We start from the raw sequence: 25,818 nt of genomic DNA on the forward strand, positions 1-25,818 counted from the left end.
GCTAGTGGCCCGCTCAGGAGGCAAGCTCTGCTCACAGAGTCCCTGCAGCCCCTAAGTTCCCAGGACCCTGGGTCGGGGTTTGAAACCACAGGGACGTTGGCCATGACTGCTGTCAACACCTCCCAGCTCCTTCTTTAGTGCTCCCTCTTTTCCCTTCTAGAAGCCTTGCCTGTCCTCTCTGTGGCTTATTCTGCATCCACTTCCTGGACATCCATGGAACTCTCTCCTAAAGGATGAATGGGAAATCTCTGAGGTTTTACCTTTCCAGAAGGGGTCTCCTGAGGACTGACCAATACCTTCTGGGTCCTTAGTCATCACCTGGCTTACATTTTTTTGAATGCTCGCTCTAGAGGCGAAGCTCTGCACTGTATGTTCGCTTTAAGACTCACTTTATCCTTTTACCAGTTTATCTGAGTTTGCTATCTTCACTTATAGCTGCAGAAACTGAGGCACGGGGAGTGGGGTGACTTCCCAAGAGCACACAAGTCATGGAAAACCGGGATTTGAAGCCAGATCTCATCTGTCTCCATAGTCAAATGACATAACCACTGTCCCACCAATAAGTCCCACATAAATGAGTCTGGTGGGGGGGGGGTCAGCAAAAAGTGGGGTGTCTCAGATGGTTCTGGTTTTCACTTGCCATCCCAAGTAATTACTAAGTGTCCCTTTTGCTCACAAGAGGGCCCTGATTTGGATGGTACATTATATAGTCACCTAGACAAGGGAAGGGGTGCTGAGGGGTTGGACGCCCCCCTGGATTACCGGCTGACCTCTAGCCTCTTCCACTTTCCGTCCTTGTGCTCAGCGCCCCTATTTATAAAGTGAGTGAGGGAGTGCTCCTGCCCATCTCTGAGAGGTTCAGCTGGCAGGGTGGGGAGAAGGGCTCTGAAGGTGACAAAGCCTCGTGCTCCCAGCAAGGTGGCTACCATTGCAGGGGATCATGACACCTGCCGCGGGGCCTCACCTGAGCCTGCCAGCATTAACTGCTCCCCAAGGACGGAGCTGGGAACAAGATGGAATTATGATAATGAACGCCCTGTCCACTGCTCTCTGCTGGAGCGTTGGGGCCCTGGGGAGAGCAGTTGGAGGACAGGCAGATGGAAAAGCAGTTATTCTGCAAGCTTCCCCAGGGGAACTTGGCCAAGAATGTCTGGCCTGGAGGCACCGGGTGTCGGGTGGCACCTGGGACCTTCACCCCCTCCACGGTACCCTACCCTTCTGAAGGAATGGCTGCATTTTGTGTCTGACTCAGCACAAAACGGCTCCCTGAGACAGAAAGAGGGGTTTGGGCGGGCTGGGGGCCAGGCCTGCGGCTCTGGGCGGTGGGAAAATGTCTCTCTTGCGGCCCGTCTCTGAACTCACAGATCTCTCCTGGTGCCCACCAGCCTGGGACCCCCAGCAGGCACAAGGAGAGGGCAGGGCAGGATGCCATTTGCTCTTAGCTGCACCTCCCCCTGCTGCTGGCCCCGTTCCCCCCCCCCCCCCCACCTGAGGCCTGGACTTGACCTTGCTGGCTTGTGGGGGGGAGGGTGTGATAAGCGTCTTGGTGGAGGGAACTAGGTGCCTGCAAAGGCATTTTCCGTTCTCTAAAGTAAACAATCAAACAGGAAATTAATCGAGAAACCCACATCAACGGAAGGTTCAGGTTGTGATTTTCACAGCCCCAGAGCCAGGAAATTCAAAGTTAGAGTTCCCATAGCAACTTGCCTGTAGAATCAGCCACCAGCTCGCTGGGCTGGAACGAGACCCTGAGGGGTCAACTAGGCCAGTCCCCTGCCTGTAGGAAGCAGAACCCAACGTCCAGTCTGAAAGTCCCAGGGTGGGCAGCTCTTCTGGGGGGGGGACCAATAGGCCTGGGAAGGAGTTAGGAGTTGCAAGGCCAGGTCTCTCTACTTCAGTCCTCACAGCAATAAGCCTTGTAAGCTGGGCATCCAGTGGGTGGCTCAGGGCTGCAGGTTTCTCTATTCCCATATTCCAACCATTATTCCTGTATTCTAGGAAATGCGACTGGTACTCAGGCCTGCCAGACACTCAAGGGAGGGGCCGTGCCATGCATGCTGGCTTACTCACGCCTCCCATTCCGTGTTCTCTTCTGTCCCATAACGGCCCCCCCACCTCCATCCCAACCGCCTCTGAACCTTGTCATTGCCCTTTGCCACCCCCTCCCCTCACTGTTTTTCCTCCAAGAAACATCTCAATGGACGGACAGCTCCTAGAGTTTTCTCAGCAGCCACCAAAGGGGCTCCATTTAGGGGGTGCTCTTCTCCTCCACCGGCCCCCCTCCCTTTCTGTACCAAATCTATACTATTTTAATATTAGGGCGGCGCACACAGACCACCTCCCTGACCGACCACCAGGTAGCTTAAATTGGAACCCAAGGCAAGTCCTCCCCCTTCAAGTATGTGGGGGGTTGTGTGTCTTGGGTGGGGTTTTCTTTTGTGTGTGACTCGTGAGGAGTCCCCGCCTGGCAGGAAAGCAGATAAGGGCGTTGGAGTTCAACCGAGAAGGAAACAGTCTGGAATCCTTCCCCGAGAGTCGCCCTGCCTTCCCACCCGAGATGGCCACCGGTGGCCGCCTGGCCTTCTCCGTGCGGCTCTGCGGCCCGGGCCTGGGGACCCTCGTGCTGAGGCTAGCCGAGGCAGGCGCGGGCGCTCCCCGGGCATCAGGCCTGCGGCAGAGGGTGCCTGGCCCGCCGGCCCGCCCGCCTGGCCCTGGAGCCAGCACCGTGAACTGAGCAAAGCAGTGGAAAGAGAGAAGTGGCGCCTGCTGGAAAGCAGACAGAGCGCCTCCTTGATTTCCTGACAGGCCTAGCCGCATGCCAGGGGCTGATGGGCCAGCTCCGCGTGCCCGGCCTCGCTTGTGAAACCGTCCCTTCCTCCTCTGGGTCAGCTTTCCCGGTGGCAGAGCCACTGTCCAGCCGCCCGAGTCCCTGAGCGAGGCCTCCCCTCACCCCCGCCGCCTTCCTGCCTTCTCCCGAGGCCGGGGAAGACGGGACCCCTCCTGGCGGTGCAAGGTCTTGCCTTTCCTGAAGCCAGATCAAGACATGTAATTAGGAAGAAGGGTGGTGGGGGAGGCAGCTGGACTCTCTGCTGGCTTCTGTCATCCCAGAGGGACTCTCCAGCAGGGGGCCCTGTCACAGAGGGCTACCCCCTCCCCCCAGCTTCAGAGGAAAGGCTTCCGTGTGCAGAGTCCGGGGGCTGCTGCAGCCCTCCCCGCCCAGCCCCTGCCCTCCCCACTGTTATTCACGGCACACGGTTATCTGAAGGGCCTGGCCAGGGGCCCACCTCCCTTGAACCTAGGAAGAAACTCATGGTATGTCAAGTCAACCAGGCGTCCCTCCCACCCATCTCAGACTTTACAGGGTATGTGAGTGGGGGAGGGCACAGGTAACCAGCCAGGGGCCTCGAGGAGCTGGAGAAGGGCCACACCGGCCCCCTACTCTGCTACCAAGCACGGAATTCTGAAGAAACCTTTGCTGGACACAGGTCCTCTTCAGTGTGATAACCTTGGCGGGCTGTATTTAAGAAGACAGGCCCGCCGTACCCTGGTTACCGGGCAGAGGAGCCCATCTGCCGGCGTGGGGGTGGAGGGAGGAGCGGGAAGCCACGCCGCAGAGGCTGGGCTGGAGGTCTGTCCCCCGGGGGACGAAGCTCAGCTCATTCTGTGGGTGTGGGGGCACGGCAGTGACCAAGTACCCAGTGGGCAGGGACAGCTGGGCCTGGGACAAGCTTAAGCAGAGAATAACAGGGCTGTGCTAAAGGCCTAATTAGCATCTGTACTCAGACCAGCAGCCACCCGACAGAGGGACAGACAGGCCTGGGCTGAGGAAAGGGCCTGGGGCTGCCTGGGGACGGCAGAAAGGATTCGCTAAGTGCTCTCTGCCAAGTCTAAGGTTGGAGATAAGAGTGTTTAATTGGCACCTGGAAGTTTGTTTGGCTTTGGAGCCTTACCCTTAGCAGAACATAAACTGTAATGACGGGGCAACTCGGTCTCTAAATTGAGATGATCCTTTTGGAGGACTGCGCAGGCGAGTGCGTTCCTGACCAGTCCACCTGAAGGGGCTGTGAGGGGGTCAAGTGCTTAGCGGTTGCTCAGACACTCCCTGCCCCTGGCCACGTCCACCCCTGCAGCTCTGCCCCCCGCCCCCTTCACAGACTTCTAGGCCAGCCACAGCCATCTGTTCACAGGCCTATGAACGCGTCTTGTTCTCATCTGTGGGGACGATGAGGAGCAAACCCCACCTTGGCTCCATTTACTGGATCCCTTGAGACTGATCGCAAGACCTTCCTCCTCCAAGCAGCTTTCCCTGACCTCCTCCCCTAACCTCCATAACCAGGAACTATTCTGTTCACGCCTGGGGGCAACTACTTGGTTCTCGCTAGCTCTAGTCTAGGGTCTACCTTGACTGGTTTTTCCTCACACAGGACCTTGTGCCCAGCTGCCCTGCAGGTTGGATTCGAAGGAAAGCGTGTGTTCGTTGCGGCCAAGCCACTCAGAAGGGCCCCTTTGTTCCCTGGCATACAGCCCACCCACCAACACGGGCCCCGAGCACGGCTCCCAGCACCTCCTCCAGGAAGTCTGACAGGAGAGCGACAACCGTTCCATTCATTCACTCATTCCTTTGACAAGGAGGCACGAGTCCTGTCCTCACGGGTCTAGGGGTACAGTAGGGAAGACAGGCGTCACACCAGCAGATCAGTGATGGGAACCAAGGCTGCAGGGCGAGTCTGCCTGCGTTCTAATCCTGCTCCCCCCCAGGCTGCACAGTTCACTTCTCTGTGTCTCAGTTTCCTCCTCTGGAGAGTGGGGTAGGGTTAAATGAGATCATCTGGGACCCATAGTTAGAATAGTATCTGGCACACAGTGAGCGCGGCTCCCATCACTGGCGGCTGGTCTTACGAAGTGGGCTGCCTGGATCCCCGAACTGAGGGTGCTGTGGGGTTGGGTGGTGGGAAGGACCGTCCTCACTTGTGTGGGGAGAGGAACTCAGAGGTCTGAAAAGAACGTTTAAGGTTGAGTTAGGGAAAGAGTGGGGCCAGGGGAAGGACCAGGGAAGAGCCGCTGTCCATAGACCCTGCAGATTCATGGGGTGGAGGGTGGTGGTGAGAGTCAGGGACGGCCTCAGGCCTTTTGTTGTCACAGCCTGGAGGATGGTGGCACCGTCTCTGGGAGCAGTTGGGTTCCACTAGGACACTGCGAGCTCGAGGGCGGTCTGGGGGTGGGCCAGGGGGAGGTGTCGAGTGGAGGTACCCAGGCCTGGAGATGTGGGTCTAGTTTGTGCAGGTCAAGTTTGGGGGCTGCTGCTGTCCTGGGAATCTGCCTGTGACCGACACAGGCTTTGGGACCCGCACCTGGGACCCCATTTCCTGGCTTACTGCCAGCTATGGTCACCTGTCCTTTGGTAAAGGACTTCTCCAGGCCTCTGGTTAAGAGGACACCAAATGAAGTTTTGGAGAAGGCCTTAAAGGTGAACACAGTCCCAAAGCAAAGGCTAACTAAAGGCTATACTAAACTTCGGGAAAAACATACACCTGACATGTAAAAATTACATGGAATTCAACTTTCGGCGTCAATCAATAAAGTTTTGTGAGAACACAGTCATCTCACTGGTTTCTATGTCACCGGCAGTTGCTTTCTTGCTACGACAGGGGCGCTGAGGACTGAGTGGGCCTCTGAATTTGGCAATAAGGCGACTTCAACAGGGACCGTGCTGTTGGTCTGAGGGGGCAGACAATCCAGAAAGAAGGCACATGGGGGGACCGTTTCTTCTGAAACCCCTGCCTCCACAGAGAAGAGAGAAATCGGGTGCTTCCCGGAGGGCAATGTGGAGTCAAGGGAAGGTTTTTCCCGCCTCAGGGGGGTTTGGTGGGCTGTTGAAAAGAAACCACTGGAGAGCGGGAAGCATGGGATGTGGCGGAGAGAAGGAACCGTCAGAGGGAAGCCTGCAGGAGGACGGGGGATGGGACAGCAGCACGCTGCCATCCGGGGCCTCGTGGACAGGCCACCCCAAACAGCCCAGACCCCACGGCAGGTCCATCATGGCTGTGAAGAGGCCGGGGACAGCCTGTGGGTCCCGTGAGAGAATTAAAGAAGGCGAAAGTACATTGAGCCAATTTAGATTAGCAGTTTGGGTCCAAAAGAAAGATCTTTAAACCTGGCCCTCGGATTATTTTAACACCTGACTCTCCTCTTTGTGTGTATATATAAAGTACTCTTTCTTCAAGCTATGTGCTAATGTCACTCCAACATTACATGGAAAAATCCCCAAAGGGGTGATTTTATATTGTATTTCTACTTTTCTCAGTGGAACATTTTTGTGAGAAAGCTTTTGAAGTATCACATGGGCCAAAAGGTGCACACACCCTAAGTATGTCGTTGATGATGAATTTTCACACAGGGGATATACTCGTGCTACCGGGGGCCTGACCGCGAGCCGGAACCTTGGAGAACCCCACAGACTTCTTGTGTTCTTCTTCTCATGACCCCTCCCCTAGGGTCGCCACAATCCTGCTTAGCAGTGCAGCTTAGCGTGACCCGTTTGAAGCCCCCCAAGCCTTTACATTTGAAGCAAACACACTGACCTGCAGGGTAGTTCCTGCGAGGCCCCTCGCTCACCTGGTGGTCACTTTGAGACCCCCACTGTCCTTCGCTGCCTTACTCTGGGGTTTCGTTCATAGGACATCATCTGACTCTGGAATGGGTGGGGACAGGTAGGCTAGTCACGGGTTTTAAGGCTGAGGAAATGGGAGTTTGGAACCGAATTAGATGATGTCCATATATCAGGAGCAAGGGGCTGATTCTCAAACCCAGGAATCTGTCCTAAAAGTTTGGTGCTGTGTTTAGAGCATGTGTCCCTTTGCTTTTTTGGAACATGGAAGTCTTTGAAGATCTGATAGGAACTTTGGCACCTCTCCTAGAAAAATGCACACCCACACACGTTCACAGATGTCTGCATCCAATTTCTGTGAGTTCCTAGACTTTGAAGGCCACCCAAGGGTCCCAGATACAAACCTTTGACATGGCCTAAAAACAGTCCAACCTAAATCACCACTGAAAATGTCAAGGAGCATGGGACAGTGCCTCCCTCCATAAGGACAGCCACACAATCTCATGTGTCGTCAGGAGGATGACAGAGCCTTTTTCAGTGCCTGTTGGGCTGTGGCTGGGTAGCGCTGTGGTTAAGGCATTATGCCAGGGTGGCCAATAAAGATACCGTAAACGTTCTGTACTATGTTCCAGACACTTGACAGATGTGATCACTAATGCTTATGGCAATTCTGCAGAGGTAGAGAGGGCTGTTTCCCATTTTACTGATGCAAAAACTGAGGCTCAAGGAGGTTAAGTAACTTGCCTCTGGTCCTAGCTGGTACTGACAGTGTGGGATTTGAAATCACGTTCGTCTGATGTCTGAGCCCGCCTTCTTTCATTTTCTCTTCTCACGGAGGGGACTTTTAGCTTCCCTCTCGTCCTGTTCTGCTCTGTGGATCCCCGAAGCTGACAAGGTGGTCAGGAGGGAACTATCTGACAGCATGGGGCGGCCTCAATGCACGCTGTCTCCACTCATGGGAAATGACTCACTGGAGCCCTGCCACTTTGGGACACCAGGGGATACATACACATTTCCTGTGGCTCGGCGAGCGCCTTGGGCAGTGTGAGCTGGCAGGCTAGATCTCTGGAGGCGGCTAGAGAGAGAAAACCAGCCAGCTCCGCAGCCAGGGATAGAGAACCCTCTCTCTGGATTCATACAACAGAGCTAGGGCACCGCTGGGTCTCAGCTTTGTCGTCGGTAAAATGGGGGCGGCGCTCAGACTAGATCAGGGCGACCCAGCGCGTGGACCTCCAACGACAGCCCAGCAGCAGCATCGCCGGGAGATCGCAAATTCTCCTTTCTGACAATGATCCTGTGATTTCGATGAGCACTGAGAACTCAGAGATCTAGATCAGGGGTCTGTAAACCACAGCCCACTGGCCAAATCTGGTCCACAGCCTCCTTTTTATGGGGCCTGTGAGCTAAGAACAGTTTTTACTTTTTAAATAGCTGGGGGAAAAAAGCAAATGAATAATAATATTCTTTGACACATAAAAATGCTATAAAATTCAAATTTCAGTGTCCATAAATAAGGTTTTGCTGGAGCGCAGCCACGCGTGTTCATTTACATATTGTCCTCGGCTGCTTTCGCATGAGGAAGGCAGAACTGAGTACTTTCCCCAGAAACTGCTCTCCGGGTTTGCACGGCTGCTCGGGGCGGTACAAATCACAGGGGTGTGGTTCAACTCGATTTAGCCTCTTGGCCTGCAAAGCTAAAATATTTACTATCTGGCCTTTTATAGAAGTTTGCTAACCTCTGATCTATGGAGAGCGTGAAGGGGACAGAAGGGGTGGGGGGTGGGGCGGGGAGGGGAGAGGGGAGGGAAGGAGGACCCGTGTGAGAGCTGTGATCCCTTCTGGGGGAAAAAAGAGTGAGCTGTCAGTCCTCCTCTGTGCTGTGCCTCATCAACCCTGGGGATCCTTCACACGATTGCTTTGAGGGTGGTCTGGAAGGCCCCTCTGACCACATGCATGTGGGTATTGTCTGGGGAGAGGGTTCCTTGGGGGAGGGGGTCAGTAATCTCCCCGACCTCTACAAAGCCCTGAGCCTCTTTTTTTTTCCCCTTTGGGCACACATTTTCTCTTCCAAGCTCTCCTTTCAAAATGTGAAAGTCCCTGGGTGGGTAACACCCTCCACACACATCCCTCCTACCTAGAAAAGGAGGGGGCGGTTACCTGATGTGACGCCCGGCAGGCCTCAGGAAAGTCCTGGGAGTCTGAGGCAGGGTGGGGGGGGAGGGCAGACACACTGAGGTGGGGGAGACCTTGGTCATCAGGAAAAGGGCCTCTTTCCTGGAAGGCTGAAATCACCCCCACCTCGCCTGGATTGCCCCACACTCTAGAACCCCCTCCTTGCCATCAGCAAGAGGCGAAAAGGGCTTGCGGCTGGTGGGGGTATGGGTAGCCGCCCTCTGGGTGGGTACCTCCACCCCCCAGAGCCCACGAGGCCTCCCGCCTGGGGCATTACCCAAGCAAGTCTCAACTCTGGCCCAGGGATTCCAGGTATTTCCCCAGCCAGCCCCACCTCATCTAATTGCTTTCCAGTCAGCTAATCCTTGGCCCACGCCCTCAGCTCCAGCCAGGCAAGTCACCTCAGTGTGGCCAGCAGTAGCTTCTGAGACTTCCCATGGCCCGCGTCCAAGCCTGGGGCAGCCGCTCAACTCCCCTTGCCCAAACCACATCCTCCTCGCTGTTCTCCACACCTCAAAGTCTCCTCTGACTAACATTTCCAAACCAAGCAGAGCATGGTCCAGTCCAGACCCAAAGCGGCAGACTAATTCATTCCCTACTGTCCCTCCTTCCCCCCTCAGACTGGCCATATCCACTCCATCAGGGAAGAACAATTAGCAAAAAGTGGAGTTGTACCTACTGTTCAATTCCCAGAGCTAATTGTTTTAAGCAGGGCTTCGGCCTTAATTACGGGATAATTAGTGAATGTGTGTTTGCATTTCCACAAGTGTGTTTGCATTTCCTAAGTCTGGCTTTTAACCCTGGGAAGCCAGATTCAGCAAATACTTTTATGTTTCAATACCTCTGAGTAAGGGACAAGGTCTTAATTACAGAAATGGAAGTCTTGAGAACAACAGTGTAATCAAAAGGGCAATGCAAGAATGAGCTAATTGTGCCTTCCGCGGACTGGGCCATTGTGTGGAGGAGCTGGCCGCTGCCTGCACCCCCTCCCGGCTCTGTGGACTCTGCGGGGAGCTTTGTGGCCCAGTCTGCCACCCCCTGCCCTTGATTGCCCTGGTCTGTGCTGTTTTTCTCGCTTGCCCTTTCGGTCCTCGCCTTCCGCTCTCCTCACCTTTCTTCATTTGGGGGTCCAAAGGATTGCCTTTGCAGACCCTAGCAGGGAGCCCCAGCCAACCACCCAACGCTGGCAAGCTGGCTGGGTGATTTAGATTTTAGCTCACAACGTTTTCTTTTGCTTCTGGGTGCTGAGCGAGAGAAGCTAGGAAAAATACTTTTGAGACTTTGGGGATCCAGATGCTTTAGGAATCCAGAACGTTTTCCCCAAAACCTGAGGATTCTAGAAGCTAGCCTCCAGACCTAGGCTGTCCAGTACAGTAGCCACCAGCCACGTGCGGCCTTGAAATGTGCCTACTCTGAATTGAGAGGTGCTCTGAGCGTCAAATACACAGTGGATTTCAAAGACGGAGTACAAAAAAGAGTATTAAAAAAAAAAAACCTTCTCACTGATACTTTTAAATGTTGATTACATGTTGAAATGGTCATGGCTATACTGGATAATATAAAAGGTATTAATTTCACCAGTTTTTTTTTTTTTTTTTTTTTAAATGCAGCTACTAGCAAGTGTATGGTGACACAGGGGCTCACGTTATATTGCACTGGTCAGATCGTTAAGGACTGAGGCTGCCATCGTCCTCAATCTCTGTGACTTCAGGTGTCCTGTCCCAGCTCCTGTACCATGTTCTCACCTTCCCGACCCTCACACAACTCTCCTGTGCTCTGTGCATCCTCGTTCTGCCTTTCTCTGCTCAAGGGAGAGGCAGGAGAGGAAGGCCCAGCCGAAGACCAGCATGGCACATAGCCGATGCCCCCTTGGCGCCCCTGCCGCGTGGCTCGCTTGCCGCAAGCCCACCCTGACTTCTTGTGATTGTGGCTCCTGGGATTCTCACTTGGGACAGACTCATCAATCTCATAGGAGGCCTGGCGGATCGAAGCCCAGAAACAACCACTAAATGAGAGCAGAGCAAAGCGTGGGGATAGAACGCAGGCAGCCTCACTGGCTGACGGTACTTCTCCCTGTTTAGCTCACATTGTGAGCCCAGATTGCTTCCTTGGAGTTTGATTTGGGGGGAGCATTTCTCTTCCTCTCCCACTCTGAGCTCATCTGCAGGGACCACCACCAGCCAGCCTCCACCCAGCTTTCTTATCTCACCTCTTTGAGGGTTCTGGATATATCTCCTCTGAGACGTCTTCCCAGATGAACTCCAGAAGGGCGCCTACAGTCTCCTGCTTCGCTCAGTCTAGACATTCCATTTCCTTGATTTGTTCAACGAGTATTTCCTGAGCACCTACTCTGTACCGGGCACTGCTCTAGTCACTGGGGACCCCGCCATGAAGAGAACGGACACATTCCTTGCCTTTAGAGAACCTCCATGCTAGTTGGGGAGAGAAAACCCATGGACACAGAAAGCTCTAAGGCAGAGCCAGATCCTGGTAAAGGCTATGGAGAAAAAGAAAGCAGGCCGAGGGATCGGTGAGCGAGGGTCCACCGAGGACCGACACCCAGCTGAGATCGGGAAGGGTGCCCGGAAGAAGGCCATTCTCCCGCACTAAATCGACTAAATGCCATTTAATCCTCATCCCAGTAAGGAACCAAGGGCCAGAGAGGGTAAGATGCCTGCATTCGTTTGGCTCTGAAGTCGGCCCTTTTCCCCAGCACCTTTCTTTGCCAGTTACAAGAAAGGGCAATACTAGAGGTTTCTTCTCTTAGGGCCTGGCCCAGGCTACCTGTAACCTACTGATTATTGCTGGTGGCGGTGATAATGTAGCCCTCGATAAGGAACTGGAGTCTAGAAGAGAGGAGAAAAGCTGGTTCCTAACTGTGTCTGGCCCAGATGGACAAGTGCTGCCCTATACATCACTTACATCTGAAGGTGGGGACGGCAGCCCGTGGGGTATCATCGACGACTAAATTTAATCGGTGGGTCTGAGAGCTAGCAGGTTAAGGAAGATCAGTGTGGGTCCTGGGGCAGCTGCATGTGACTTGCACACCGGCTCTCAGTGCTGGGTGCTTTGCTGTTGCCGTTCTCCCCAGCAGATAGCAGCTCTGGGAGGGGAGGGACCATGTCATGCTCAAGCAGCCGCCAGGCACTTGGTGCCCCATACTGGGTACAGAGTACCTGGCATGAAGTCTGGGCAGGGCTGGGCAAACCATGGGGAGGTCCTAGAATGGGGGGGGGCACCCAGGGGGCCAGGATTCAGTGGGGCCACTTACCTGAAGTTACCAATTGCCATCTGTCAACCCCACAGTGCCTGGTTTCTTACCTTCTAAATATGTGGGTCACTCCCTCTCCCTCCCAGCCAATCCCCCCACTGGAACCTACACACGGAGTAAGTACCCCAGACTGTCTCCCCTCTGGCCCCGAAGTTGAGCAAATCTGCCATCAGCCCATTGGGAAACCGCCACTGGGGGTGGGAGGGGAGGGTGCGAGGAAGGTATCGTACTTAAAAAAAAAAGCCCAAAGGATTTAAAAATGTAGACAGATGCATGTGTATATGTATAGGTGTGTGTACAGATTTATCCTCCACCGTCCACTCGCCGGTTTAGAAAAAGTCCGCACCCCCTCCCCTCCCCGCCCAGGACTCAGTCCCACCCGGTCCCCGTCCGCCTTCCGCGCGCCTCTGCAGAAAGCAGGGGCCTCTTGAAGTTCAGACATTAATTACCGAGTTAGAATATTTTTCGGAATTGCAGGCACGGCCCCAGGAGATAAGAGGAAGGAGGAGGCGAGCGCGGAGGGGCGGGGCCGCGGGGGGCGGGGCCGGAGGCCGGGGCGGGGGCGGGGCGGCCTCCGGGAGGGGCCCGCTCCCCAGCTCGCAAGGCCAGGCGCCCCCTGCAGGCGGCGCGGGGCGCACGAGCCGCATTCCGCGCTCCCGCCCCGGGCCGGCCCGAGGAGGCGTCCGCGGAGGGGAAGGCCGCGCCGAGCGGTCTGCGCTCTCTCTTCCTCCCCACCCGAGGCCTTCAACGTGGGATTCCTGCTAGAAGACGGTTATGTTAATTAAAACCGTCTTCAATGAAGAGGAGATAGACCCAATCAGTCCCCTTCTGTAATTAGGAGGATTGGTGGCGCTGACTCCCCGGGAGGGAACCGGAAGGGCTGGCAGCAATTCAACCTCACTTTTAAAGAACGCCGAAAATCTGATGTTTATTAAAAACTGCTCCCACCTATCTATGTAAGGCTAGCTCATTCTCAGACAGGATCTCTATGTTTTAGAGAAAATACCCAAAGCTTGCAACACCACCACCTTCCAAAGGGGAATTGAAGAGAGGTCTTCCTGAAGCCATACTGAGATGGGTTTGGAAATCTCTTGAGTTTTAAGACTGTTTAAAAACGGTTCTGGCGTGGAGAGTGGTTTCCCTTTGGAAACCAGTGTCTGGTGGAAGCTGGTATTTTTATAACTCCAGGCTCTCTATCAGATCCTGTGTTACCATGGTTGCTAAGGGGAACACTGGCTTCGAATTTCACATTTCAGTTTGCAGAGTCTGGCTAAGGAAGTAGAACAGTTAAAGGGTGGGGGCTGGGGAGGGGTCGGGGATTGGTGGTTGGGTGGGGGGAGACCCAGGGTTTATCTCGGGGTGGGGGCGTTGGTCAAGGATCTCCAGCCTCCAGGAGGCGTGCCAGCGAGCGCGGGTGTGTGGGTGTGCAGTGGGGGTGTCTGAGCAGGTCAGGGGCATCGCACCACAGAGTGCCTTGGCTGCCAACTGGAAGGGGGGGCGACAGCCTTGGAGGGGACAACACTGCGAGAGTTATTTCGGCAGAGGTTACAGGAATGGTTGCTTAAGCTGAGGTATTCATAGCAGCAGCTGCCGGACCTGGAGGAACTGCAGCTAACCCAGTGCCCAGGGGCTGTGTACCTGCCCCAGGAAGGCTGCATTCTCAGAGGAACATTCCAGGCAGGGTCTGTGAGGAAGATTAGGGCTGGAATAAACTGTTCATGGAGACAGGTTCTCCTGACTTTTCAAGCTTCCGTCCAGCCTTTACTTCCTGCTTAGTCTTTTTGATCGACTGTTACCATAAAGAATTAAAAGTGCAAGGAGTGGAGGACTGTTTTCTGCTAAGATGCCCTTGCCAGGTCTCCTTGTCTCGTCTGCTTCTGGGCTCCCACCTTCCTGCTTCCAGGCTCAACTAATTTTGAGCGCTGCACTGTGCATTGAGTTCCCCCGGTGTGCCTCTGGCTAGGGAGAGCCCTGATTTACTTCACTTTGTTATTTCAACATACTCTCTCTGGAAGTGTGTCTAGGAGACCTTTCAGTTTGATAAGGAAGTAGCATTTTTCTCAGTGTTTGTTGAATGAATACATAAACTCCCTTTCATGCCTTCCATAGTGTTGCTCTCTGGCTTTGAAACTTCGGTATCATCTTGCGTGTACCGGAATGCCTCCGCTGGGAGCCAGCGCCGGCCCAGGACTTATCCATCAGACCTGACATAGATGGGCCATGCTCATTCTGGCCCTTGTGCCTCTGTTCATTTTTCTTTCTGGGGGCTTTTCTCCTTCCTCGCCAGGCCAGCATCTGTCCTGAAGCCCTAGCTCCCCCTCCCCTTTGCCCCCAGCAGCTGCCCACACTTCTAAACTTCCCCTACCCTTACATTGGCGTTACCCATCATAAATGTTCACAGCTGCTTAATTTCTGTTGATTTTGTCACCAAGTGGGTTGTTAGCCTTTTGGGAGAACATCACAACTTATATGCTCTCCTTCTCGTGCAACTAGGAAACTCTGCAGTTCAATAAGAAAAGTAGCGTTGTCTCAAACCAAATCACCGCTTCCCGAATGAGCAGTGTCCTGAGCAAAATGTAGTTGGGGTTCCATGATAGATGAGATCCAGCCTACTACAGGTACTAACGAGAGGCTGAAATGATTTAAAAGCAAACCAAGAAGAGGTCACAAGGCATTACTACCACCACCTGGCAAAGGACGTGCCCAGAGAACAGGCATCAGCAGCCCCGTATGGCTGCTACAGGAGGAATAACTCAGCGCAGCGTAGGGGCATGGCAGGAGGTGAACCTGGCCTTGAAGGTAGGCAAGAGTCAGGCAGGAGGAATGCAAGAGGCCTTCTGTGGAGATGCATTGGGACCATTCGGCGGGAGCCTCAGAGGCTTCCTGTGAAGTTCTCCAGGAGAGGAGGGTTGTGTTTGATTGCAGGGGGGCTATGGTGCCCAGTGAGAACAGACATGACTTTCTGGGGCTGTCTGTGGGGTGAGACTTCTCGGGAGCAGTGCCTGGAACACGATTTGCTTTCGACAGCAATGCGCAACCATGCGGCTAGCTCACGGAGGGGTGTCACACACCACTTGCTTTTATTTTAAGCCTTAAACCTTCAAGGTGAGTATTAGTCCCATATTCCCGTGTTACAGAGAGAAAGCTGAGGTTTGGAAACATTAAAGAATCAGGTGAGCCCCACAGCTAGGAATGGAGAGCCGGGATTCAAACTCATGGCCAGAGAGGTTCTTCCGGTTGTGCTCTTCCCACAGTGCTCTCTGGCCTTCAACGGCAGCCCACTGAACGCACCTAAGACGTAGCTACTCGCGTTTCTTAACCTTGGCTGCACATTGGAGTCACATGGAGAGATGAATTTTTTTTTCCCCTCTCCAACCCCATCCCCAGAAAGTTTGATGTAATTGGTTGAAGTGGGGTTGGGGGACGGTCTGAGAATCTGTACTTTTTTAAAAGCTTCCCAAGGCACAGGGTCAAGAGTCCTGGGTTGCATGGAGAATAATTTCAAATCTCTCCGCTTCCTATTAGGGTCCATCGGTATCCTGGGCACAGCCGACCTTGGCCTCTTCTGGCCCCAGCTGGCTAGCTGAATGCAGCCCCAGCTCCTGCTCTCAGGAAGGGAGGAATAGTCCGCTGGAAAGGTACCTCTGAAGAATGTTCTGCTAGACTCTCTTAGCCCTGTGAAATAGCAGAGGATCTCCACCCACACCCACTTCATCTCAGCCTTTTCCGAGGTCAGATTTCCCCTGGAGACAAAACAATGTGAGCAATTGAATGCACGCTCACGCAAAAAGTTAAAAAAGTGGCTCTCTCATTGTTGCACGGAGCAATTTCATTTCCTGAGAAGCCTGACTTGCTGCCCTCTGTGTCCTCCTCCCCAGCCTGTGCCTGCCGGCCTCTTCCAGGAGCCCAACCAGTTGCATCCTTGGGGGGGGTGTGCCCGTCGGAGACACCCCTCAGAGGCACCTGCCCCCTCCCTGCCCTTCCTCTGGAAAAGGCAGGGAGGGGGCGGATGGGGTTTCTGGGGCCTGGAGGGAAGGAGAGCAAGGGAGCCAACCATAAGGAGGGGGTGAGAGGGAGGTGCAGAGGGATGAGAGATTCCTGGCACAGGGCACCCCCCCTCCCTTCCTCCTTTCCTCCACTGCTGACCCCTGGCTTTGGCTGCCAGACTCGGAAGAGCGCAGGAGACTGGGAATCACGGGTAGAGACGGGCTGGGGGGATTGGACTAGAGACAGAAAGGATGGGGGTGGGTGGGTAGAAACAGGACCCTAGTGCACAGGGAATGTCTGCTCAAGGGAAACAGGTGTAAGGGGTTAAAAGCCACTCTAGCACTCCCTGCCAGAGGAATTTTTGACAAAGCTCTTGAAGAAAGGCGCCCAGAGATGAGCATTCAGTGGTATCTTGGAATAGTCTGGCAAGATCACCACTGGGTTGCAGAGGTGACAGAGGAACGGAGGGGGCCAAGAGTGTTGCAGGGTCAGGAAAAGGGTGTGAGGAGAGGGTCACCCCCCCCCCCCCGCCAGCCACTGGTCCAACCCCAACCAATTAAATGGTTGGCAAGTGGGCTCCAGCTGAGATGGGAGATGAGGGCACCCTTAGCTAGGCCACAAATGCTAATTATACACTCCTGTGGGGGGCCCTTGTAGCCACATTTGGCTGGGGGCCTAGGCAGGATGAAGGGGTCCTTACAACACTACTGGAAGACAGCTGAAGGGATGCTTTACCATTTCTCTATGTCTTCTTTGATTTCTTTCACTAACATTTTGCAGTTTTCAGGGTACAAGTCTTTTACTTCCTTAGTTAAGTTTATTCTTAAGTATTTTACTCTTTCTCATGCTACTGTAAAGTGACTTGTTTTCCTAATTTCCTTTTGACGTAGCTTGTTATCAGTGTAGAGAAATGCGGTTGACTTCTGTATGTTGATTTTGTATCCAGCAACTTTACTGAGTTCATTTATTGGTTCTAATGGTTTTGTTCTTTTTTGGTGGAGTCTTTAGGGTTTTCTATATTCAAGATCATACCATCTGCAAATAGAGACAATTTTGCTTCTTCCTTTTCAACTTGGATGTCTTTTATTTCTTTTTTCTTGCCTAATTGCTCTGGCTAGGACTTCTAATACTACGTTAAGAGGGAGTGGTAAGAATGGACACCCTTGTCTTGTTCCTGGTCTTGGACTGGAAGACTTGATATTATTAAAATGTCCATACCAAAGTGACCTACACATTCAATACAGTCCCTATCAAAATTACAATGGCATTTTTAAAAGAAATAGAACAGACAATTCTAAAATTCATATAGAACCACAAAAGATTCATATAGCCAAAACAATCCTGAAACAATTTGAAAAAGAACAAATCAGGAAGCACCACATATCCTAATTTCAAAATATATTCCAAGGCTACAGTAATTAAAACATACATATAGACCAATGGGACAGAACTGAGAGCCCGGAAATAAATCCCTGCGTATATGGTCAACTGATCTTCGACAAAGTGCCATGAACACACAATGGGGGAAAGGACAGTCTCTTGAACAAAGGGTGCCAGGAAAACTGGATATACACAAGCCGAGAAATGAAACTGGACTCTTATCTTACACCATACACAAAGAAATCAACTTGAAATGGATTAAAACTTAAGAACTAAAACTGTAACTTCTCAAAGAAAACGGGGAAAAGCTTCATGACCCTGGTCTTGGCAGTGATTTCATGGATATGATACCAAAAGCACAAAAGCGAAACAGATAACCGGGACTACTACATCAAATGAAAAAGTCTCTGCACAGCAAACACAAAACAAAACAAGACAAAACAAAAAAACTCAAACAAAAACCCACAAAAAAAAACAAACAAAAAAACCAGTGAAAGGCAATTCACGGAAAGGGAGAAAATATTTGCAAACCATATATCTGATAATGGGCTAAATTTCAAAATATATAAGGAGCTCCTACAATCCAATAAGCAGAAAGCTATTGACTGGATTGAAAAACGAGCTAAAGACTTGAATAGACATTTTTCCAAAGAAGACATACGCTTGACCTACAGGCATATGAAAAGGTGCTCAATGTCACTAATCGTCGGGGAAATGCAAGTCAGAGCCACTTCACATCTGTTAGGACGACCATTATTATTTAAAAAAAAAAAAGACAAGTGTTGGCAAGGATGTGGAGAAATAGTTGCTCTGAAAGACAGTAGGGAGCTTCCTCAAAAATTTAAAAATAGAGCCATATTATCCAGCAATCCCACTTCTGAGTATTTATCTAAAAGAACTGAAATCCAGATCTCAAAGAGATATGAGCATTCCCGTGTCCACTGCAGCTCTATTCACAGTAGCCAAGATGTAAGAACATCCGAGATGTCCATTAACAGGTGCACAGGTTAAAAAAATGTGGTATATCCATACAGTGGACTACAGCTGACCCTTGAACCACGCAGGCGTTAGCAGTGCCGACCCCACGCAGTTGAAAATCCGATATAATTTTTGACTCCCCCAAAACTTAATAGCCTCCTGTCGTCCAGAAGCCTTCCCAAGGACAGCAACAGTCAATTAATGCATATTTTGTATATATGTATTATATACTGTATTCTTACAATAAAGTAAACTAGAGGAAATATTACCAAGAAAGCCATAAGGTGGAGAAAATACATTTACAATACCGTATTATAAAAACTCCGCATAGAAGTGACCCCCACAGTTCAGACCCATGTTGTTCAGGGGTCAACTGCACTATTCCACTTTATAAAAGAAGGGAATTCTGCCATATGGGACAACACGGATGAACCTGGAAGATATTATGCCAAGTGCAATAAGCCAGTCACAGAAGGACAAACGCTGCATATTTCCACTTACATGAGGTATTTCGAATAGTCAAACTTGCAGAAGCAAAGAACAGAGGTGGCTGCCAGAGGCTGGGGGCAGGGGGGATGTCAGTTGCTAAAAACTGGGCACAAAATTTCAGTTATGCTGGAGGAATAAATTCTAGGGATTTGCTATAATGACATTGTGCCTAGAGTAACAATACTGTATTGTATACTTAAAAATCTGTTAAGAGGGTGGATCTCATAGCAAGTGTTCTTATGACAATAAAATTTTATAAACATAAAAAAAAAAAAAGAGGGGCGCCTGCCTGGCTCAGTGGGTAGAGCGTATGACTCTTAATCTCAGGGTTGTAAGTTCGAGCCCCACGCTGGGTGTAGCGATTACTTAAAAAAATAAAATCTTTAAAAAAAAATTAAAACGAGCTCACAAAGCAAGCACGAGTGGTCAACAGGAGGGCAAGGAGACTCCTGCACCTTGCAGGTGCCGATAATACTCTTCAATTACTTTGAAAACCCTCTTGGCAGAGCCACTGGTGCCAAAACAATGAAAAGGCTCACCAAAAATTATTCTTCTCTGTCCCTCAAAGAAAGATCTGATTGGCACACGTTATTTATGGCAAAAGTGGAATCAATTCCCCGATGACCTGTTTGGCTTCTGCTGCATGGCAGGCACTGGGCTACAGACTGAAGACACAGAAAGGTGCTTCACGAGGCATGAGCAGAGCATCCAGGAACAGGGACTCCAGCAGTCAGACCTGGATTCCAATATGCACTCTGCTGTGTGGCCCTGAGCAAGCTGCCTGACCTCTCTGTTCTCTGGCAGCCGGGGATGATCATCTTCAGAGTGTTGTCCGAGTTAAGAGAGAAAAGAATGCGTGATGTGCTTTGGGCAATGCCTTCCAGTGTGCTGTTATCATTATAAAATACGAAATTACTAAATAAATGCTAAATTACCAAATACTAAAATACCACGACGCCGTGGGAAGGCTGGAGCTGTCAGGGTGGAGTGCCATGTCTTGCTCTTGGCAGCTGCCTGTGTGCTCCCCTGGGGGTGGGGGTGGGGGTGGGGAGCTTCCCAGAAGAAGTGTCTTGGGCTGGGCCTGGGAAGAGGTGTTATGGCCAGGAAGAGAGAGACTCTAAGGATGGAGTCCAAGGTCTGAAGCTTGAGTAACCAAGAGACACAGAGAGGACGGTAATTCAACTGGGTCAGAGTGTGCAAGGAAATGCCCAGGGGACACCCCCTAGGGCAGGGAGGCTCGCAGAGCCTTGGGTGGCCTCCAGTCTGAAGGGGCTTCGGGGCCAAGCACACGCTCAATCTTAAAGGGGAGTGGAGGCCAGTGAGCCCCCGGTCCAATGAAGGTGGCCTCCAGGAGCTGAGGACCCCCAAATTACAGTGGGGCTGGGAGGATTTTGTATCTTCCTTTCAGGTTTGTTCTAAATGAGATTTTCACACCAGGGTGGCCCATGGGTCTGTGTTTGGTTCAGGGCCTAGAGGAAAGGGGAGCAGGGGAAGCCAGGGAGGGTGTGCAGAAGCAGAGGACAGAGTGAGTGACACACGGCTGTTTAAGAAAAGGCCATCAGTGAGTTCTGGGGCTGCTGCCTGGCTGTGCGGAGGCTGGAAGGGTGGGCCTGGGCCCACGCTGGGATCTGGACTGAGCAGGAAGGCCTTGGGGTGCAGCTCTGGTCACATCTTATTGGAGGGGCTTGAGGCATGACCTGGATGTATCCAGTGGGCAGCTGGAAATGCAGGCCTGGAATGGTTCTGGGAGTTGGGAGGACCCAGGGTAGGGTGGTAGGGTGGGCATCTGGGTCAGCCATCTGCATGGCCCAGGAGAAAGTCTAAACTTTTCCAGCATGGAGAGAGGCAGCAGCAATGGCTTTGGCTTCCAGAAACTTCTTAGAGCTGGCCCAACCTGCTTTGGGAATGTCAGTCAGGCCTGTGTGTGTGTGTGTGTGTGTGTGTGAGACAGATAAGTAGGGGAGGCAGCAACAGGCTCTGAGAATTCAGGTGTCTGTCTCCAGGGAGCTGGGAAAGGCACAGGCTCTCCGTACGATCCCTAGGACACCCCTTTACGTCCCCATGTCTTCTTAAGGCCCCGTTTTAGGGAAGCTAAGTTCTCTTTGGAAAGAGCTCTAGCTCGGTAGTGGAGAAGCTCCGGGCCAGCTCTGGCATTGACCGACTATGTGTCCCTGGGCAGGGCACTCAGCCTCTGTGTCCCTTTAAGATTGGGCATGTACCCGGCCCTAAGTCAGACTGGAGGACACCCAGCTCTCTGAAAGCCACCGTGCCCTAGAACAAGTCCCTGGGGCATTTCCTTCCACATTCTGACCTAGTTGTCTTGGTGTGCTGAGCACCCTCTCCACACCATGTCTTTCTCCCTGAACCCCTTCAGAGCAAGCAGCCTGGTGTCCCCCTACAGATGAGGAACCAAGGCCCAGAGCAGGGGACTCTCCCCTAGACGGCACAGCAAAAACCTGGCGGGCGGAGGCAGGACCGGGGTCCAGGCAGGACCGGGGCCCCGGGCTGGCGCTCTGGAACCACCTCACCGCAGGCCTCGGGCAGAAAGCTCAGAACATGGGGCTCTGGTTTCCCCTTTCACAAGACGATGGAAGTGGTAGATGAACTATTTGTTCTTCAAGTTTGCTGCGAGCACGGCAGGCGCTCGTGTTTGTGACGTTGTCCTGAAGAGCTGAACGCATTGAATAAGAGTGCATTAGGGGAAGCTCCTTGGTTTTTCGTACAGACCTCCTGGCACCTTCCGGATCTCACACCCGAAAGTTCGCGCTACCTCAGGCGGTGTTAGAAGTGTCCTGGCAGCCAGGGCCGGCGCTCAGCTGCAGCCCTGCCTCCCGCTCGGGGAAGCAGGTGACGGCAACACCAAGAGGTGCCCAGATCACGCCGAGGGAACGTGTTGGGGCAATCCGGGTCACTGCCCTCAAACAGTGCTGCTCCCTGCGTTGAGCTGGCTTGTCAGGGGACAGGGCAACTCAGGCAGGGATGGGAGGACCCTGAGAGGCCATCGTCCAAGAGGGCTGCTTTCAAGTCACCCCCGACGGATGCAAAAAGCAAAGCGATGGCCTCTTGCGGTGCTGCGTTCTGAGCTTATGACCCTTTGAGAGCGACAGACTGTCGGAGGAGGCCATTGGCTGATTCTGAGAAACAATTCTGAATTCAAGTGCATTTGTTAAGAAGTATGTTGGGCTCTGTGGAGCGGCAGAGGCTGGTGGGTTTACCAGCTGTCTGAGAGAGGTAGGCAGGCTCTGCTCCAGTGAGCTTCCACGCAGTCGGGAACGAGCACCCTGTTTCCCATAAACGGATTGTTCAAAACCATCTACAAATACCCTGTCCTTTCTCTTACGTTGCTCTATTATCTTCTTCCTTTGCAAAACACAAAAATGTCCCCTGACCGCACACCTCCCCTGTAGGTGACAAGTTCCTCTTCCCTGTGCCTTTCACAGAAACACTTCTCCAAAGACTTGTCCACACTCACGTCCTCACCTCCACCGCCCTGGCCATTCCTCCATCTACACCCTCTCCCTGGGTGATCCTATCTGGTCCCCAGCCTGGAGCACCAGGTCCGCAATGACCCTTCACACAACGCGCAACTCCCCCCAGGCTGACCTCTTCCTGATTTTTCAGACACTTCTACTCGAGTGACAGTGGGACAGCTCTCTGGGGACAACCACTGGGTCACCGAAACAGAAAAAAACCACCTCCTAGTTTTCATCCCCCTTCTGTTTCTCTTTGAGCCCTCCCCGTCCCAGAAAATGGCCCCCCCAGGCTGGTGAACCAGGAGCCCACATCACTTCCTCCATTGTCTGCTATCTCATGCCAACAGGTCCTGTTGGCTCCAACTCAAAAATAGAACTGGAATGCAGTCCTCCTTTGTGCCATCGAGGCTGTGTTCTGAGCCACTAACCTCTCCCTGGATGACACCAACAGCCCCATAATGAGCCCCCCGTTTCTGGCCCCCAAGAGTAGCCAGGATGACCCTCTAAACTGGGCTGTAGATACCTGGTAGGGCAAGTAGGCCACTGACCTTTTGCTTCTCAAAAGTTTCTCAGTTATTCTAACTTATTTCTCTTTCGGATGAAATTCAGAAGCAAGTATTTTTTTTTAAATAAATAATTCAATGGTAAACCAATCCAGACCAAAGATCGACTCATTCAATTAATATTTACTGGAGGCCTCGTCCCTGCAGGCAGTGCTCTAGATTATGAATTACTGACGTCTGAGTTCATGATAATTTCCTTTGGAGGGCTTTTTCCCTTTATATAAACTCAATAAATTAAAACCTGGCTTTAGTCAACAGAAGCACGGGGAGCTACGTTTCTGTTTACCAAAGGATCCATCAGTCTAGGTGGTACAAGCCCTGTAGCTTTGCGGGCGCGTCGGGGTTTTGCTTACAGACATTCCAGGGTGGCGTTCTCTGGCAGGGCAGGGGGCAGGGCCACGCGGGTCTCTTACCTCCCTGAGGCAGGTGTAGATGGGGCAGACAAGCACGCGGAAGGGCTCGCCCGTGCTGCTACGCATGGTCCCGAACACCTCACACAGGAAGGTGATGAAGCCAAGCCAGCGCTCCACGTCCTGCTGCTGAAGCTCTTCCCGCACGGTGAAGTCCTTCTGCGGGGGCACAAGAGACCGAGTCAGCCTCGCCGGGGTCAGCCTGCCTTGCTGTGGCACCTGCTGTCTAAGGGCTGGCTCAAGACAACTGGTAAACCCCATGCTCTCTCTAAGGAGGGAGGAGGGACCCTTGGCTGGAGCGTGAATGCGGGGGACTCACTTGTGGGTGGCAAGGCCTCGACTTCTGGCCACAGCACCTCTTCTTCAGTTCCTAGATTGGGGGGCTCCTCAGTCTTGCCTCATGGACCCCAATGCTGAGGTCGGGGAGTGAGATGAAGGGCAGACGACACCTTTCCCAGAGTTATCATCTCCCGCCTTCAACTCCGTGTGCCTGAACCGCCTCCCTTTGCTAATCCCCAAAGCATGCCCCCTACATGAGGGGGGTAACCTGAGCATTGTCCTGCACGTCAGCCATTAGTGACTAAGGCCCTTTGTGGCTCGAGCACCGGGCTAGAGACAGCGAGGCCCCTGCCTGCAAGGGGCTTAGAGACCTTCATTCATTCTTCTCAAACACAGTATTGCCCATTGTGTGCCAGGTGCTGTATTAAGGACTAGGACGCGACATGTTCATTTGTAACTGCGATACGAGAGAGAAGGTACCAAAGCCACCGCGAGGCTCCAGGTGAAAGGACTCTGGGAACTCAGAGGCAGAAGTTGTCACTTTCAATGGGAAATCGAGGCCACAGAAGAACTAGGATTCTGACTCGGGAATGTGGGGCATGTCAGGTGGAGAGAACAACGATGTGGGGAGGGTAACATGGGTGTTTGGGAAATAGGGAGGTAGTACGCAGTCCGGGTCCCTCATGGGTGGCGTAGAGAGGAAAAAAAAAAAACCAGGAGGCGGGGCTGTGAAAGAGGGTGGGGCTAGAGCACAGATAACTGAACCCAGCCAAGGAGCTGCAGAGAAGGTTTTGGTGGGTCATGAAAGGCCATGGTCGTATCTATGCTAGGTTAATAGGGCAAGGATGCGGGGACCAAGCAGGAGGCCAGCGCCAAAGGTGCAGGCTGAATGAAACTACACTCTCTGGCATTTGACAGATAAGAATCTGGGGTAAGTTAGATTATTCAGAAATATATTTCCCCTACCTCTTGTCTTCGGGTTTGGCCATATGACTTGCTTTGGCCAACAGAAATGAGGCAGAAGTGACAGGGGGCTAGTACTGACCGGAGGCCTTAAGAGGCCTTATATACTCATGCTTACTCTCCTACGCTTCTCCCATTGTCATGAGAGGACCACCTGTGGGCTGGTCTGAGGGTCCCAAAGGGAAGATGAGAGACATGTGAAGCAGGGCCTCACCCCAGTCTAGACTAGATCAGGGGGCCCCCAGCCAACGTGCACACACATGACCTAACAACAGCACAGAATGGTGTGCCACGAGGATTTCTGCGGCTGTCTGTTGAGCAGCACTAACCGCCCGATACAGGATTGGGACAAGAGACACCGTCAACAGAAAGAGTCACCAAGTGATGGATTTCAGGTTGATGGAAACGGAAGACTCAAAGATGACACCAAGATTCTGAATCCGGGGGACTGTGCCACCAAGAGGAATAGGCCACGGGAGGGAAGAGGCTGGAGGATGTGCCACACGCCATCCCCGCCATCCAGGACCCCTCCCCAGCACGTAATTTGGCTGAGTGTTCTCCTGGATGCCCGAAGCTCAGAATCTCCAGGGAAGGAAGGTCCTCACGGAAGACTTGGTTAATATCCGTCCCTTGTGGATGACGGAAGAACTATCTAGAAACCTGAAAGGGCAGAGGGGGCCTCCGCCTCCTCGTCTGGCCAATTTGGGGCTGGATGAGAAGATCTCCAAGAGATGTCCCTCCAGTTCCTGCTTCTGATGAGCCTGGGTCATGGCTTCTTCGTTTCAGAGTTTTACCAGCTTCAAGTGTGTGTGCGTATGGAAGGAGAGCAGCGGCAGCCCACTACCAGCTCACATGTAATCATCACAATGATCCCACGAGGCAGGTCCCATTATTGCCCCATTTTAGGGACGATGAATCTGAGGTTAGAGAAGTTACCCAACTTGGCCATGGCTAAGTGGTAGCGGCAGAGCTGGGATTTGAACCCGGATCTGCCTACTCTGGACACCAAGCTTTTCCGCCACTTCTTTTCTCATGGTGTTATTAAATTGGAAAAGTAGTACCTCAGAGCCCAAGCTCTTCCTCACTTTGTGCCTGAATTTTCCACTAAGCCATTTGTTCATACTGCCCCCGGAAGTCCACTCAAGCTCACAGATCTCATGGGCCCCATGCTGACCCTTGGGTCTCCTGCCTCCCCACTCACTTCCCACTGACATGTCTACCTGCGTCCGACTGTGGTTTGCCAGTG

General features: G+C 52.6%; 1 protein-coding gene across 10 annotated transcripts in view; it reads right to left on the reverse strand.

Annotated features, from left to right (window-relative positions):
* Positions 1–25,818, reverse strand: part of CTIF (cap binding complex dependent translation initiation factor) — a 285,846-nt gene that overhangs the window by 15,798 nt on the left and 244,230 nt on the right. For all 10 annotated transcript variants that reach the window (XM_048218621.2, XM_026496276.4, XM_048218624.2 and 7 more), the window contains one exon: positions 23,334–23,489. In XM_048218621.2, coding sequence (XP_048074578.1) covers positions 23,334–23,489 — 156 coding nt within the window. The remainder of the gene's footprint in view (positions 1–23,333; positions 23,490–25,818) is intronic.

Source organism: Ursus arctos, unplaced genomic scaffold (assembly GCF_023065955.2).
Source record: "Ursus arctos isolate Adak ecotype North America unplaced genomic scaffold, UrsArc2.0 scaffold_17, whole genome shotgun sequence".
Lineage (NCBI taxonomy): Eukaryota > Metazoa > Chordata > Mammalia > Carnivora > Ursidae > Ursus > Ursus arctos.